General features: G+C 35.0%; 1 protein-coding gene across 5 annotated transcripts in view; it reads right to left on the bottom strand.

Annotated features, from left to right (window-relative positions):
- LOC142350896 (potassium/sodium hyperpolarization-activated cyclic nucleotide-gated channel 3-like) overlaps positions 1 to 14,355 on the bottom strand; it is a 92,455-nt gene that overhangs the window by 73,936 nt on the left and 4,164 nt on the right. For all 5 annotated transcript variants that reach the window (XM_075402901.1, XM_075402899.1, XM_075402900.1 and 2 more), the window contains 5 exons: positions 4,818 to 4,986; positions 4,081 to 4,357; positions 3,430 to 3,596; positions 2,970 to 3,136; positions 80 to 220 (listed from right to left, as the gene is read on the bottom strand). In XM_075402901.1, the coding sequence (XP_075259016.1) occupies positions 80 to 220; positions 2,970 to 3,136; positions 3,430 to 3,596; positions 4,081 to 4,239 (634 nt within the window). In that variant the 5' untranslated portion in view covers positions 4,240 to 4,357; positions 4,818 to 4,986. The remainder of the gene's footprint in view (positions 1 to 79; positions 221 to 2,969; positions 3,137 to 3,429; positions 3,597 to 4,080; positions 4,358 to 4,817; positions 4,987 to 14,355) is intronic.

Below are 14,355 nucleotides of genomic sequence, written 5' to 3'. Positions count from 1 at the left end.
TAGCTTAGTTATTATTATGGTTATACTCAAGAACGATAGAAATTTCACGGCTCCATTTAGAAAGGTTGCATCATCCGACCTGACTTATCGTATAGTTTGAGTATCATGTCGAAAGGGAGAGAAGAGATGAGGTCAGTTGCGAACCAACTCTTGAGGTATTTGGTCAGTATGGCCCTGGGCCTCAGAATTATCTGGGTCGTGCAGTTGTTTGTAGGAATACCTGTAACATCAGTTAGATAGGTCAGGCCCGGCCGATTATTTCTGCTCTGAGAGATTCAAAATCAAATTTGATTCTTCACTTGTCTGTTTTTGAATAACTGGTATTCTGTTAGAATAGCTCTTTTAAAACAGTCTGGTGGTTAGCACATGATTACTCTTTTGATTTTTTGTTACCAGTTTCAATTCTTTCTTGAAATACAGACCCAGTTCTCAACTCAGTGCGGGTTCTAGAGTTAAGTTTCTCCTGATTAAATTGCCCATTCTTTGTTTCTCAGGTGAAGAGCTTTTCGGTTTTGTATGTTGACTGAGAGCAATTAAAAGAGGAAACAGGTTTATTAGGCGGCGAAAGAGTCTATTTCCAGTCTATTTTCGTTTCCAGACTCGGTATTTGGTTAAAAATAAATAAAAGAAAAGTAGTGAGACAGAGTTTTTAGTGAACTGGCAAATGTATACCTTTATCTGTATACCCTGGAAAGCGAGTCGATTCGTTACTGTCAAAAACTAAGGTAGTTTTTTATTAGAACCAACTGCTAGTGCATAAAAATTAATGAAATGCTTAGGAGTGAAGACCAATCTCATATGATCAGTCGCAATTGGAAAAGTTCAATTGGGCCTGATGTAATGGTTAAGTGACTCTGCTTGAAGTCACTCAGAACTTCCGGCGTTTATCGAGAACCGGGAAGCGGTTCGAGATATTAAGTCAAAATTTCAAAGTGACTTCTGCAGAGTGACTTAAGCATGCTTAAAACACACGTGCACATTTTAAATTGCCGAAAGTCTACAGTGCCAGAAGTCAAAATGCCAGAAGTTGCTACTTAGCCAGAAGTTGAATTTCGTTGACTTTCGTCGTTTTAAAACGTGCGCGTTTCGTGTTTTAAGCATGGTTAAGTGACTCTGCAGAAGTCACTTCGAAATTCTGACTTAATAGTCTGACTCCGAAGTTCTCAGTGACTTCAAGCAGAGTCACGTAATCATTAATTAAAACACGAAACGCGCACGTTTTAAAATGACGAAAGTCAACGAAATTCAACTTCTGGCTAAGTAGCAACTTCTGGCATTTTGACTTCTGCAACTGCAGACTTTCGGCATTTTAAAATGTGCATGTGAGTGTTTTAAATCTAGCTACTTAGTTTGCGGAAGTAGGGGTTTGGATGTCAAGAAATTGTTTGATTTTGTTTTTACACATCTTCATTTTTGATCGGTATTTGCATCTCCATGTAAAAATGCTAAATTCAGAAATTAGTTTTTTCATGGCAAAAGAGGGAGTACTAGTTGCTCAAAATAACTTAGGCTTGCCTTAAGAGCTATTGGAATGGAACGAGAACAGCAGAAGAACCCAAGTTATGAGAGCATGAAACTTCATTAGACTCAACTCAAAAGTAGATGTTTTGTTCAAATTAGATTTAGGACCATTATTAATTCTCTTTTTTTGTCTCTACTTTGCCATAGATCCATAGTAAATTGTTTTCCAAATTTGTGGAATGATTTTTAGTTGCTCTTCTAACAAATTTTGTAGCAATTATATTAGTCCTGTGGTCTTTTTATGCAAATATTTGCCTGACGGATTTTTCGTGTGACCCTTTTGACTTTCGACCTCAAAAACTGGATGAACTGGTAAAACCCGGAGGGCATGAACGTCTCTTAGAGCTTTTTGGCTTCTTAGACTCTAAGTACGCGATTCACCGAAAGTGTTTTGGAGACATAAATTCATGGTGGGAAGGACTGTTCTTAGAATTTGACCCCCACCCACCCCCGCCCCCAATCCCCACCATCTGCCCAGAGTTTAACTCTTAACCCCGCGCGCTCGACTCACCACCGCACTCACCTCACACCCCTTCAATTAAGATAAAGCTAGCCTCCCTGAACCGTAGCTTTCTACTGACGAAAAGAGCAATTCGCGTGACGATAGTCGGTTAATTTCTGATTATTTGCCATAAGTTGTTAAAAAACTTAGTCGTCGAATGATTTTAGTTTTGTTTAAAGTATCGGTTGTTCAATTGTTTCTAAATTGGATGCTTTTGAAGTTTTCAATTATTTGATTACTAAAAAGTAGTGTTAAATGTAAAGTTTGTTTACAGAAACATTTTCTTTGCCTGTGCTGATGTTCATGATTATTTTTTGATATGGGGTCCTTTTTTAACAAGGGTCTTTATTTTGCAATTTTTTGTGACAATTTTTAGCTCTAAGAAATGAGTTATTATGGACAGCTGAGAAATAATGCTGTGAGTCCAAATTATGTGGCCATTTTTTTTAATTAGGTTTTTAAATATTTTTCTGTAGCAATTTCAGTTAAATCTAGGAGCTTGCAAAATTTAATTTCCAATGTAAACTGACGGCAGTATGAACTGGACAAAATCTGACAAATTATGTCGTTACGATGGGCGTCCAATTAAAACTGAAATCTTTTGTTTGTTACTATCTTATAAAGCAACTATAAACTTTTGAAGTTGTACAGTTTGTAAAGTAGGCTTAATTCCTCTCGTTTTCTGTACGTGTTTTTACGCGTGCGCTATTTTTGCAGTATGAGAAATAGCTAAATAAGTTGCTTGTCTTTACTTTAAATCACTCCAGTAGGGCTTGAACCCCCAATCAAAGAAGACTAAAATTTGACGCTCGGCTTGCCCAAATTAGACGTTATTATAAATTTTTTACTATACAATTTATTCAACTTCATGTCATCTGAAAGAGAATGATAACTAAACGCAAGTTCATTTTAGTTTTTGTGCTGTAATTCATTACGTTAGTTTTACCTGTTCTGAAATTGAGCACTAGATCGGAGATGAAGACGAAGTCGTTGATGAGGTTGAAAGTGAACCAAGTGTCGTTTGTGTATCTGTCATCGAAGAAGGCAATCGCAATTGGCAACATCACCAGATTCGAGATCAACAGCAACAACATCATGAAATCCCACATTATCCTAAACAATCAAGAGCTTTCGATCAAGTCTTTCGATATTTCTTAAAGATTTCAGCATATCTAACAGTCCAGCCTTTATATAAAGCTTTGAAAAATTGGCATAAATTTTAACTTCAGTGTAACTGTCAACAACTGAATAGTTTTAATTCAATACCTCTAAGGTCGCTGCTATTTGGCTATTTTAAGATCTTGGTTCGTTTGTTTGAATATCAAATGCCGTATTTAACTAGTTACAAATTACAATTTACTTATTTTTTCGAATATTTTCTTTAAAATTAATGCCATTAATTGTACCTGAATACACTGAAAGGGTGTATGATCCAAGGTGCCTCTTGCATACATCGTTCTCTCTCCCTCTTCACGGCTTTCTTACTCCCGAATATCCTGATTGTGAATCTGTTCAGAGCAGGGTAGATCAGAAATTGAAGTAATTCCACTACTTTGTGGGTGCAGGAAACCACCTGGTGTAAATTACATTGCACTAAGCTGGATTCTGTTGTAATTTGTGATCTTTTGGGTTTTATTTGAGATTTGTTCTACGTTTATTAGGACTTTTTTTTTAAGTTTTTGAATTTTGTATTTGGGCAATTTGTAAAGGAAGACCTCCATGATATCGTTGTCTCTGTGTAAATCGTTGTAAAGCAACGAATTTTTTCTTTCTTTCTTATATGGAATCCGAGATTTTATTGTTCGATTTAACTTTTTTCAGTTTAGGTGATGTTTTAATTTGGTTAGAATGGGATCTGCCGAGATAGCCTGCAAATCGATTATTGATACTCTCAATTTGTTCATTTTGGGTGCTATTGTGTATTTAAGGCATGTCGTTACCCAATTTCACCCTGTCAGTTTAATTGTGACTATTTTGAATCGTCACTTTATAACCACTAATTAATTGCGAAACCTTTAGCTCGAAAAGAGACTGGTGTCGAATATTTAAGTATGTACCACAGATTTGACGGAATCTAGAGTGAAGTAGCGTCTGGGTTGACCTCCCTTTTTAGCCCCAGCACCAGTAGCAGTGGTGTTGTTGTTTGCTTGACCTACCACTGGGATGGCTCCATTCTCCAGGTCACAACTTCCCTGTTCGCTGATTTTACTCTTCATGCTCGTCTTTCCGATGTTGACAGCTGATGTTGGGGATTCAGTTTGTGTCGGCAGAGAGGGTTCTCGAGGTATGGCTGCGTTTCTCAAGTGGACTTTGGGGGTTCCGAAGTAGATTACCCTGAAAAGTTATATTAGAAATCATTTTTGGCGGACACTTTTTTAGGAAAACTGTCTTTTCTCTGCTATTATTTTTGCCATTTCATCATTTCAATATTAATCTGGTGATATTCATAGTCTGTTCATTTACCTGTTTGTACTTTTTAGATATTCTAAAACGCATGAATACATAAATAATCTGATGTATCAGATTTTTGTTTCCGAATTCACGAGTCTAAATTTTTTGTCGATGAGTTGTTGAGCAATTTTGAGTATTAATTAATAATAGGAAATATTAAATATCTCTGATTAACATCAGATTTCGTTGAAACTGAGCGACTGTTCCGATATGTTTTTAAAAACGTGATTTTGGTAATTTCACTAGTGACTTTCTGGCACATTAATTTTTGGCACATCAAGTTATTGGCACATCAATTTTTGGCACATCTTTTCGGAATTTCTGGCACATCAATTTAACTAGCCGAGATGTACTGTTGAACGAGTTGCTACTCTTTGTGCTAGCTCTGTTCCGTGATCGGGTTCTGCTTCTATTCCGTCTCTCCAACGGAGTCGATGCCCCGACTGTCAAGTTAGTTTGTGAGTGCACAAAGCTCAGGTCTGGACTCGGCTTGACCGAATAGAACACGTCATCTGAAATATTCATAGCTTGAATTAGTTAATTTTTTGTAAAATAATTCATTTGAGTAAAAACTTTTTTTATTTGCATGTTGGTGGTGGTGCGACTCTTATATAGGATAATCAGATATTCTAATTTTTCCAATTGGCTTTGAGTCGTTGAAAACTTTCGTTAATTACTGCCTGTGAAAAGAGCTTAAAAGATAATTTTGGCGAATATTGTTTTTCAAGATTAACAGGTTCTGATAATTGTTCCAAGTAAAAAACATTTCAGGAAGATTAGGTTCAAATTAATCGACAATGTCTGAGTTATGCAATCTTTCAAACTATGTTTCCAGTGTCTAAAAGAAACTGCGGTCGAAAATGGAAATAATTTGAACCCAAATTCGTGTAATATGTGCTCACTGACCTGAGAAAATTTAACAAACAAGACTGTCTTTTGTTATTGTTAGTCTTTTGAAATCTTGACTCAATCTGAACTAGCCGCCCTTTTTACCCGCTGGTTACCCTTGCTGGAACAAACTGACCATTTTTTTCCGTCAGCTTTTCCTAGTTTGCTCACGCTCTATTTAATTCTCTCCTTTTCATTTGGTTTGGGTTTGATATCTTTGTTTGTTTAAGATCTGTTTACGAATTCATTTATGCCGGCTAGATAAACGTCGCCTTTAGTTGTATAACTGTTTCTCTCTAGCCATATAAATGTCCATAGTTGGTTCATTTTGAGGGTCCTGTGAATCAGATTTGGGTAAATTCTTCTAACGGAAATTGAGAATTTGCGTTAAGTTCCAGGTTTAATTTCATTTCAAAATAAATTTTAGAAAGTCCAAATTTAAAAGCTGTCAAGGGCGATTGCGTATCTTTGATACTTTTTGAAGGGAATGATTGATTTTGATATTTATCATGATGAAAATGTACACGGAGGTAATTGGTGTGGTCAATTTAGCTTGATTTATTAGGATGAACTACAAGTAGCCGAAAGCTCTCAGAAATTTGCATGTTTTGCCGCTGCGTTTGAAAAAAAAAAATTGGTTCGTGTTCAAGTTAAAATACCAATCGTAGTAACTAAACTTGATCATCAATATTTTTAGTGCTATGCTTGCTAGTTTGAAAGGGTCGTGTAAAAATTGAGATTACCTCAAATTGTTTTAATGATCCGCTCTTGTGAAAAGACTTCAGGCCTTTCCATATTTTTGGGTCGAGTTTTGCAGGATTAAGTTTAGAACTTTGCAACTGAAATATAGCAAGTGTTTGATTCCTTCCATATACTATATTTTCGTTTGACGAGGTTTGGTTCTCTTTTTCAAATGATTTTTTTTAAAAAAAAACAGTTTCAGAATTTACTATCCTTACAATATCAGTTGTTTTTGTAACCTATTAATGTTTTTAACTTAAAATAAGTTTTTAGCTTATCTTGTTTTGTCAATAGGTATCTTAGCCCTTGTAAAGACTGGATGTATCATCTTTCTAGCTAGCCTAAGATTCAATATTTAAAACTATTTTTTTCCAACTAATGGTTTCGTGGCTTTAATACCAGGCATGTGCTTTTTGAAAAAGATGCTTTTTTTGGACATTTGCGAATTCTTGGTGTTGTTCTTTGTTTTCTCGCAACAATATCACACTAATGGGGAGGTGTCATTGGCGTTGAAATGTTGCAATAGTGAACCTAATTAATGTTTTCATTGAATAGATAATCGTATAAACGTCGGCGACATCGTTTTCTTCCTAAATTTTTTGATTTTATAAAGAGTTTTGTTGACTTTTTGTTGTTCTTTTGTAGCCGTGTGACATAATCTGGATGATGACAGATGTGAAATGTTTCCTTAAGAGATATAAATTAGCAGGTTTATGTTGTTTCCTCAATTATGTATCAAGAGGTGTAAATGAGTTTTGTGTTTTTCAAAAGTGGAAACTTATTTTTTTTAAAAACTTTTCCCCTTTCTGTTGTCTCTTTTCGAATTGTTTTGAAGTCTCATTAAGGACAGGTCTCAGGTTTCTTTTAAATATGTACATTGAGTTGTGAGTAATAAATGAGTAGTGTAATTTGAATTTTACGTTTGTCGTGTCTCGTCTTTTTAATGACAGGTTTCATCGGCACTACTTCATTCATTTAGCGGTTTAACAAGATGTGAATTTTTGAAAGTTTGATAGACCTCGTTTGGTAGACCATTAAGTGAAAATTGCTGATGAGCGGGGTCGGTACATTATGTGCGAGCTTCATTGTCTGGATTTTTTTCGTCAACTAAAATAGTCTGGTGTAATCTTTGTTATTTCTTTTTATTCACGCCAGTAATTAGATGATCCATTAACTCACTTTCTCACCAGATTAAGTATAAACTTTTTTCGTTGTTTTTAACTGGAGTTTTCAATGGATAAGGAAGACAGGAAGTTTTACTGATTTTTTTGACCAGTTATTTGTTGCTTCTTCAATGTTCTTAATTGGTCATTTTAAAAGAAAGAATATTCTCGAGAATCATGACGATTTTTGGTTTTCTATTATTTAGCATTGAAATGTAAAGTTTGTCGCATTTTTCCGATTTTGTGATTATTATCATGTTTGTTCTTGAATTTTACAGTTTCCCGCAGTTTTTCAAGTTAAGGTTTCTAAGTTCTTTGTGATTTTATTTCAAGTTATTCAAAAATGCGTTGGAGCGTACTGGTATATGCGTGTCGATATAATTATAATTCGAAAAGTTTGATTTTGAATTTTAGTAGCATAAATAGTTGCTTGTCAGAAAACGCTGTTTCCTGGATTTTTATAGGCAGTAGAAAAGAGACCGGTCTAGATTTTAATCAACTATGTTTTCTTTTCCGTTTGTTCTGTCTTTCAATTTTTGCTTTTGAACTATTGGTGTAACTTTTCTTATCTGTAGTTTGTTTCTTCAAGTGTTTGCTAGCCATATCAATAAACTTTCAGTGTATCTATCGACTTTATTTCGGCCTTGAAAACCATCTGGCGTCCGAAACGAAAATCAGCCCCACTTGTCTGGGCAAAAGATAACCCAGAACAAGTAACTATCTACCTGTCTGTTCAAAATGAAAGCACATGCTATGGTTTCCTTGATTGTCTTGTAAGCGTCACTTTATACTCTGAATCAGCTTGTCTGTTAAAGTTGAGTGTGTTCTCGAGTTAAGAAATTCACCCCTACTAAAAGCGGATTACAAACTAATAATATCCATTAGTTTTGGTCGAGGGTTTAATCCTTATAGTTGCTGTGTGTGAGTTTGAACAGAGTGAGGTAGAAATCTGACATTGGGCTGTGATCGGGTTTGAAAGGCTGTAAAAGGTTGATTGGGCTGTATTTAATTTGAAAGTACAATTTTTATTGCCCCAAAATTTCATTTCACCCCGGAAAGTCTGAAGTGTTGCCAAAAATGCGTTGAAATAGGCTCTGAAACGCAAATGGTTCATTCTTTTTATGTTAAAAAGATCGAAACTGCTTTTGATTTTTGTAAAGAACATAATAAACATAATTAACAATTTGTTTTTAACACAACTAGGTCTGATTTTGCTCGATTTCTTTTTATCTTAGATTCAAATTGACGACGGTTCTACTTCTTTTCACTCGGACTCATTTAGCCCGGCATATTTTAACCCCTTATCATTTACCTCGTCTATGATTTAACCCCTCTATCATTTCACGTCGCCAATTAGCAGTTAACATTACAGGCATGTGTTGGCAGATTTAGGCGGATAATTTAATCGCTTGTTTGGTTGTGATAGTTTCGTATCAAGTTACACGGGCGGCTGATGCATTGCCACGGCCCGCGAGGCATGGCCAAGTGATTGTTTTACCAATTTAATAGCCCTTATTATAAAACGTTCAAATCGTGGTTAATTGATAGTGTGGTGAATGAATCGGGGTTAACTACTATATATGTAGTCCTCAGTGTGTTCAATAGAACTCAATTTCTGTGGCGTCTGGCAGTTTTTTTAGTTTTGACTTTATTTGAGGATTTGATCTAGTTGTTCTTTTTGGAAAGATTTATGCTTCATAATATATTTATCAGTAAATTATATATAATTATATATATATATATATATATATATATATATATATATATATATATATATATATTATATATATATATATTATAAATATATTTTAAAAATTCTGCAGAAAAAAAAAGACTAAAAATCCTTCGAAATTCGCTCAAAGGCTAAAAACTTAAAACTGATGTTTAAGATAATCTGCAAAACCGATTGAGCAAAACCTCAGCCGCTCTCTATTGTTTTCCCTGTTTTTGATTAGACATATGAATCTCGAAAGACGAAAAAAATAATGCTGACAAAATTTGCTGTAATAGGGAAACGTTGAAAACTGGGCCCCGGGTTGGGGCCATTGATTTTCATCGATGGACCATTGTACATATATAGAAATTAATAAATTATTTAAATAGTTATCTGTACTTCTTAGAAACTGAGCATGAATGCATTCATTTGGTGAAAACTTACTCGAATTATGTTGCTGCTTTACAGAGCAGTTTTAGCATTTTTATCTTTTACAGAATAGAAAGAGAAAAGGAAGAGAGAATGAATTTTCCCGAGAAATAATGACAAATGTTTAAAACAAATTGAAAATCTAATTTTATTTTAATAAAGTAATCAAAATGAAGCCTAGTAGACTCGGAACGGATAGGCAACGGGATCATCAGATCCGCTTTTCAGATCCACTTTTCATCTGATGATCATCAGATCTTATCACACCCGCTTTTGAACACAGTGTTTAATAAAAAATAAATAAAAAATCTTTGGTTTTTCAATTGTCTAAAACATTTCGTATAAAATTCAGTATGATGAGAAATTTATATGACAGAATGGTGCACATGCTCAGTTTACTGCTCTTCAACATCAGACTGTCAACATCAGTCAAGGCTTAGCTGCTCAAGATATGTAACTGAGAGCACGAATTGCCAATACAGAGAAACGGCTAGGAACATCAGCTGGTATCTTTACAAGACAATTTTAGTTTTTGTTGTCTGTCTTTTTACTAGTTTCCGTAATCTTGTAATGCAGCATGATCTGATCCATCGATGAGTTTCTATGAAATTATTGTGATCCGTTGATCGGGTTGTATGACGCACAACCCGGGCCGTTCTTTTTGCTAATCAAAACGTATGTCCAAGCTATTTATGCAGACATGATGAGGGTTATTTTTATAGCTTAGGGGGTAGCAATATACCACTGCTACTTATTTTTGCGCTCGAAGTAGACTTTATGAAAGTTGTAGCATAGAAATTCAGCTATAATATTGGCTCTTCATGAATATATCGGAGTCATGGCATTATTCATTGTAAATTAGATTCGGAAGATTCGGGACGCATAAAGGAGCATCAGCCATTTTTTAGGATTTAGTGTGGATTTTTTGTCTGATTGCTCAGTTTGGTAGGAATGTTTGCTGAATAAATTTTTTCTTCTGCGCTGTGTTTTTTTAAAATTGCCTACTGAAACGTTCCAAACCCTCTAAATACTAGAACTGTAGAGATGTGTTTTTCCAAAAAAAAGTGAAATTTTTGACTGTTTGCGTCTATTACTTCCTGTCTTTTTTAATTACTTCGTTGATTATTTTCAGATTTTGACGAAAATTTCAAAAATTGCTGAATTCACCTTGCACGTCTGCCTTGCAAATTTGTCCAGTGCTGCAAATATTGACTATTGATGTAACAATTTAGAGAAAAGTTATTTTTAGGGTGTGTTATTTCAGCCATAAGTCTTGATTAGTCAAAATAATATCGAGCTAATTTAACCCTTTTCATTCTTGGGAAATTTGACACCGTTGGTTTAATAAGTGCGATTTATTTCCTTACTGTGACGAGAAGATCCGTTTTCATTCAACTGAAAAAATATTTGGAAATAATTAACCCAAATCAGGAAGCTAAATATGAATAGCTCAGGTTATAGGATTTAAGTTCAGATTTTGGGCGTCTGTCAGAGAGACCGTTTTTGTTAACTATGATAATTTATCCTGAACATAGATTGAACTATTTAAGTTTTACGATGCCAGAAAAAAAAACTGAATGGGCTTGAAATGTTTAAGCCTCTAATTTATTTGAAGCATGTAAAAATCGTTTTTGCAGAGTGAATAGATTTGAGCTGTTTCGTTTTTTGTTATTTTATGTTTTTACGATCATTAGCTGTTGATTTGGGCTCGATAAATTAGTTGTACTTTTGGCATGTATCTTAATTTTATTGTCTGTGATCAAATGGTTGTCTTTTGGGTGTTTACATTTCTGTTGACGCTTTCAATTTCAATTTTGTTTATTTGAGCTTGAGTTCACGTCTAAATATTCAATATTTAAACATTTACGATTTATTTCGTCGCGTTTTTGCTTTTCTTTGAGAGATAATCGCCATAAAAGCTACAGAAATTTGCTCGTTTTGGGTAAAATTATCAGGTCACGTGTCAACATAAACTCGTATATTTTTATATCAGAATTATGTTGAATTCAGTTTTCATGACTAGGTATTGCCAAGGACTGGGAATGTTTTCGTTCGATAAAATTTAATGTCAAATGTAACCAGATTAATATGCTATCGGCTTGAAATAAATTTCATCGAAAACACTGGATTAAGAAAATTGAATGTATTCTGTTTCGCCCCCACCCCGGTGGTTTTTATCCCCCATTACAATTTATATTTTTTTTATATAACACGTTACCAAGAAAAAACGGCACGTGGGCCTGGGGGCGTTAAAATTATATTCCCACCAAGCTGGGGGCCGAAAGATCGAAAAATTAATGACCATGGCAATTTTCAAAAATACTTTTTTCATACATTGACATTCCATTTTGCTCCGTTCTGTCGATATCCACTTCAAAATATTATTGGGTTTGATTTGAACACTAGCACAAAGTAAAAGAAACAAGGTTGAGCGCTTTATTTTTTTAAAGCGTGATTTTTTTAAGTAGAAAGAGATGCTCAACGGTTATGCGTTTCTTGAGTTGCGATCGGATACCGGTCATCTCAGATCTTTGATTTTTAACATAATTTTCATTTTAGTCGAATTGGTCTTTTGATAGCAAATTAATGTTTCCAAAAAAATTACCGAGTTTAATTTTATTTTGTCTCGCAGATACTTTTGTGACGGGAAATTGCTATACTTTTTTTGTGCTTCTCTTATTGTGGGCAACCGATCAACATTTGATTTTTGTCAATTTAATATTAATGAAATCTATTTTCTTTAGTTTTGTCTGGTTTAAAAACGCATGTGTCTTTATGCCGATAGGTTTTGAGGATTTGTTATCTGTGAAGAGAAGTTATTGTATTTAAGTGCTCTCAAACGCCGTTCGTAGCAATTATATCGGTCCTGTGGTCTTTTTTAATGCGATCTTTAGTCTGACCCATTTGACTTTTCATCTTCATAAACTGGATAAACTGGTAGCGCTTGGAAGGCAATAAGTGGCCGAGCAGCTCTCTTAGAGCCTTACGCCTTAATAGTCTCTAAATATGCGATTCACCGAAACTGTTTCGAGGAGACAATTTCGGGGTGTGTGGGGGACGCTTCTTAGTTTAAAAAGTTCGACGCTCCTCAGTCACCCCTCCCCCTCCCTGCAGTCACCGCCCTCCTCCAATCCAACCTCCGTCCACCGTCCTCCAACTTGGTGATTTGCACACCCTCTGGTACAGCTCTCCCACAGCCCTCCCCCCCATCGCTTAACCCCCCAACTCAGCTCAAACCCCCCTGATGCTAGCATCCCTAAGCCACAGCGGGCAACTACCAAAGTCAACCGTTCGCCGGTCGTTTGAGAGCAATTCGCCCGACGTTAGTTGGTTGTTTCTTTTTATTTTGTTGTCTTTTCAATATCAAGTGTCTTCTTCAAGAAAATATTCAACTACATTTTACCATACTTTTTGAGTAAAAATTATCGCAGGCCGACAGTTTTCAATAGGTTGGTTAAATGCTTGTGCCTAGTGTTTTTTGCATGACGGTGACTCATTTGTCATGGAAAGAAGAAGTCCTGATGCTTTTGTATGATACATTTCTAACATTAATGTGAGAAATGATTGTTTGTTTTTAAATTGTTTCGAACTACTCAAAAAATCTTAGATGTAGCCAATAAAACTGTAAAAAATGTGTTTTTCGTATAAATTTTATGGCTCTCTTATTAAAGTTGTGGTTGGTTGACGTTGCTAATTGTGGTTGGTTGACCTTGCTAATTGTTGGTTGACCTTGCTAATTGTGGTTGGTTGACCTTGCTAATTGTTTGAGGTTGGTTGACCTTAGTTGACCTTGCTAATTGTTTGAAGAGAACATTTGAGATTTTTAGGAAAATTTCATTTCAAAAAAGAACTTCAATTACCTATAGGTTGCGAACTATTGTAGGCAAAAGTCTACATTATATCCAATATTTTTTTAAAAAACATTAATTGGCCTTGAACACAGTTTGAAGCCATAACAGTGTTTATGTGCGTCTTCTCTCGAAAATTTTGCTTGAATTTCTTGTTTTTGCATGTGACTTATCATTTTTCACTTTCTGCGTGATCTAAATTGATCTGAACTCAATTGTCGGCAGTTTCCTAGAAGCCCTTAGTAAACCTAATGACACGCCTGCTCATGGAAGCAATCTGCTGTAGAATGGGGTCATCAATCGTTCAAGAGCAAGTTGTCCGACATTAGTGGGTCATGTTAAAAATTTTTGAAAAATATTTGTTTAGAGCGGGTACTGATTGTTAGAGTTTCACTGACACAAAAGGTTTTTTGTTTAGATGTATGACATAAAGTGCGACAAAAGATGTGTTCTTCCCGTTTCAAAAGATTGCAATTGGATTTCATTTTTTCAATTAATTAATATTTTACATTTAAAATTGACGTCTCTCCTGTATTTCGTATGACCTTCAGAAAGCTATGTGGATTTTAGGGGTTAGAAACGTCTGTAAAAGAGGGCATAACTTAGCCTCCATAATGTCAACCAATACTATTTTTTTTAGCTTTTTAGCTTTGATTACACTTATCTAAAGCGTGATAATTGAATTTCTTAACATCTTGAAGCCTAATTGTAGGACAGGCTGGGGATTGTGTGCTAAACTTGGTTTGTTTTTTGTTCGTCAGGTTTGGCCGATAAAAAATCCCGTCAACCATAGAATATCAAATTAAGATGTTTTTGAAGTTCGTTTTTTCCAATGAGTTATCGAGCTAATGTTTTTAATGACTATTTGTAAAATTTTATTGAATTTTTGCCCGTTTTTGATGTCTTATCCTTTAAGTCTTTTCGGTGACAGGTCACATCGTCTGCTAATGGGGCCTAATGTGAACCCAAACTGATTGGTATAGGTAATAGCTAATGTTTTCTATGACTTAAAAACTTACTGTTTTCAATCAATTTTAGCGAACTGATGAGTTTTGACTGTATTTTTTGTTCATTATGTCTTATCATTTATTGCCATTA

The sequence above is a fragment of the Convolutriloba macropyga genome, chromosome 12 (assembly GCF_964194025.1).
Source record: "Convolutriloba macropyga chromosome 12, txConMacr16.3, whole genome shotgun sequence".
Classification (NCBI taxonomy): domain Eukaryota; kingdom Metazoa; phylum Xenacoelomorpha; order Acoela; family Convolutidae; genus Convolutriloba; species Convolutriloba macropyga.
The sequence above is the reverse complement of the archived record's forward strand: the minus strand, read 5'-3'. Positions and strand labels throughout refer to the sequence as shown.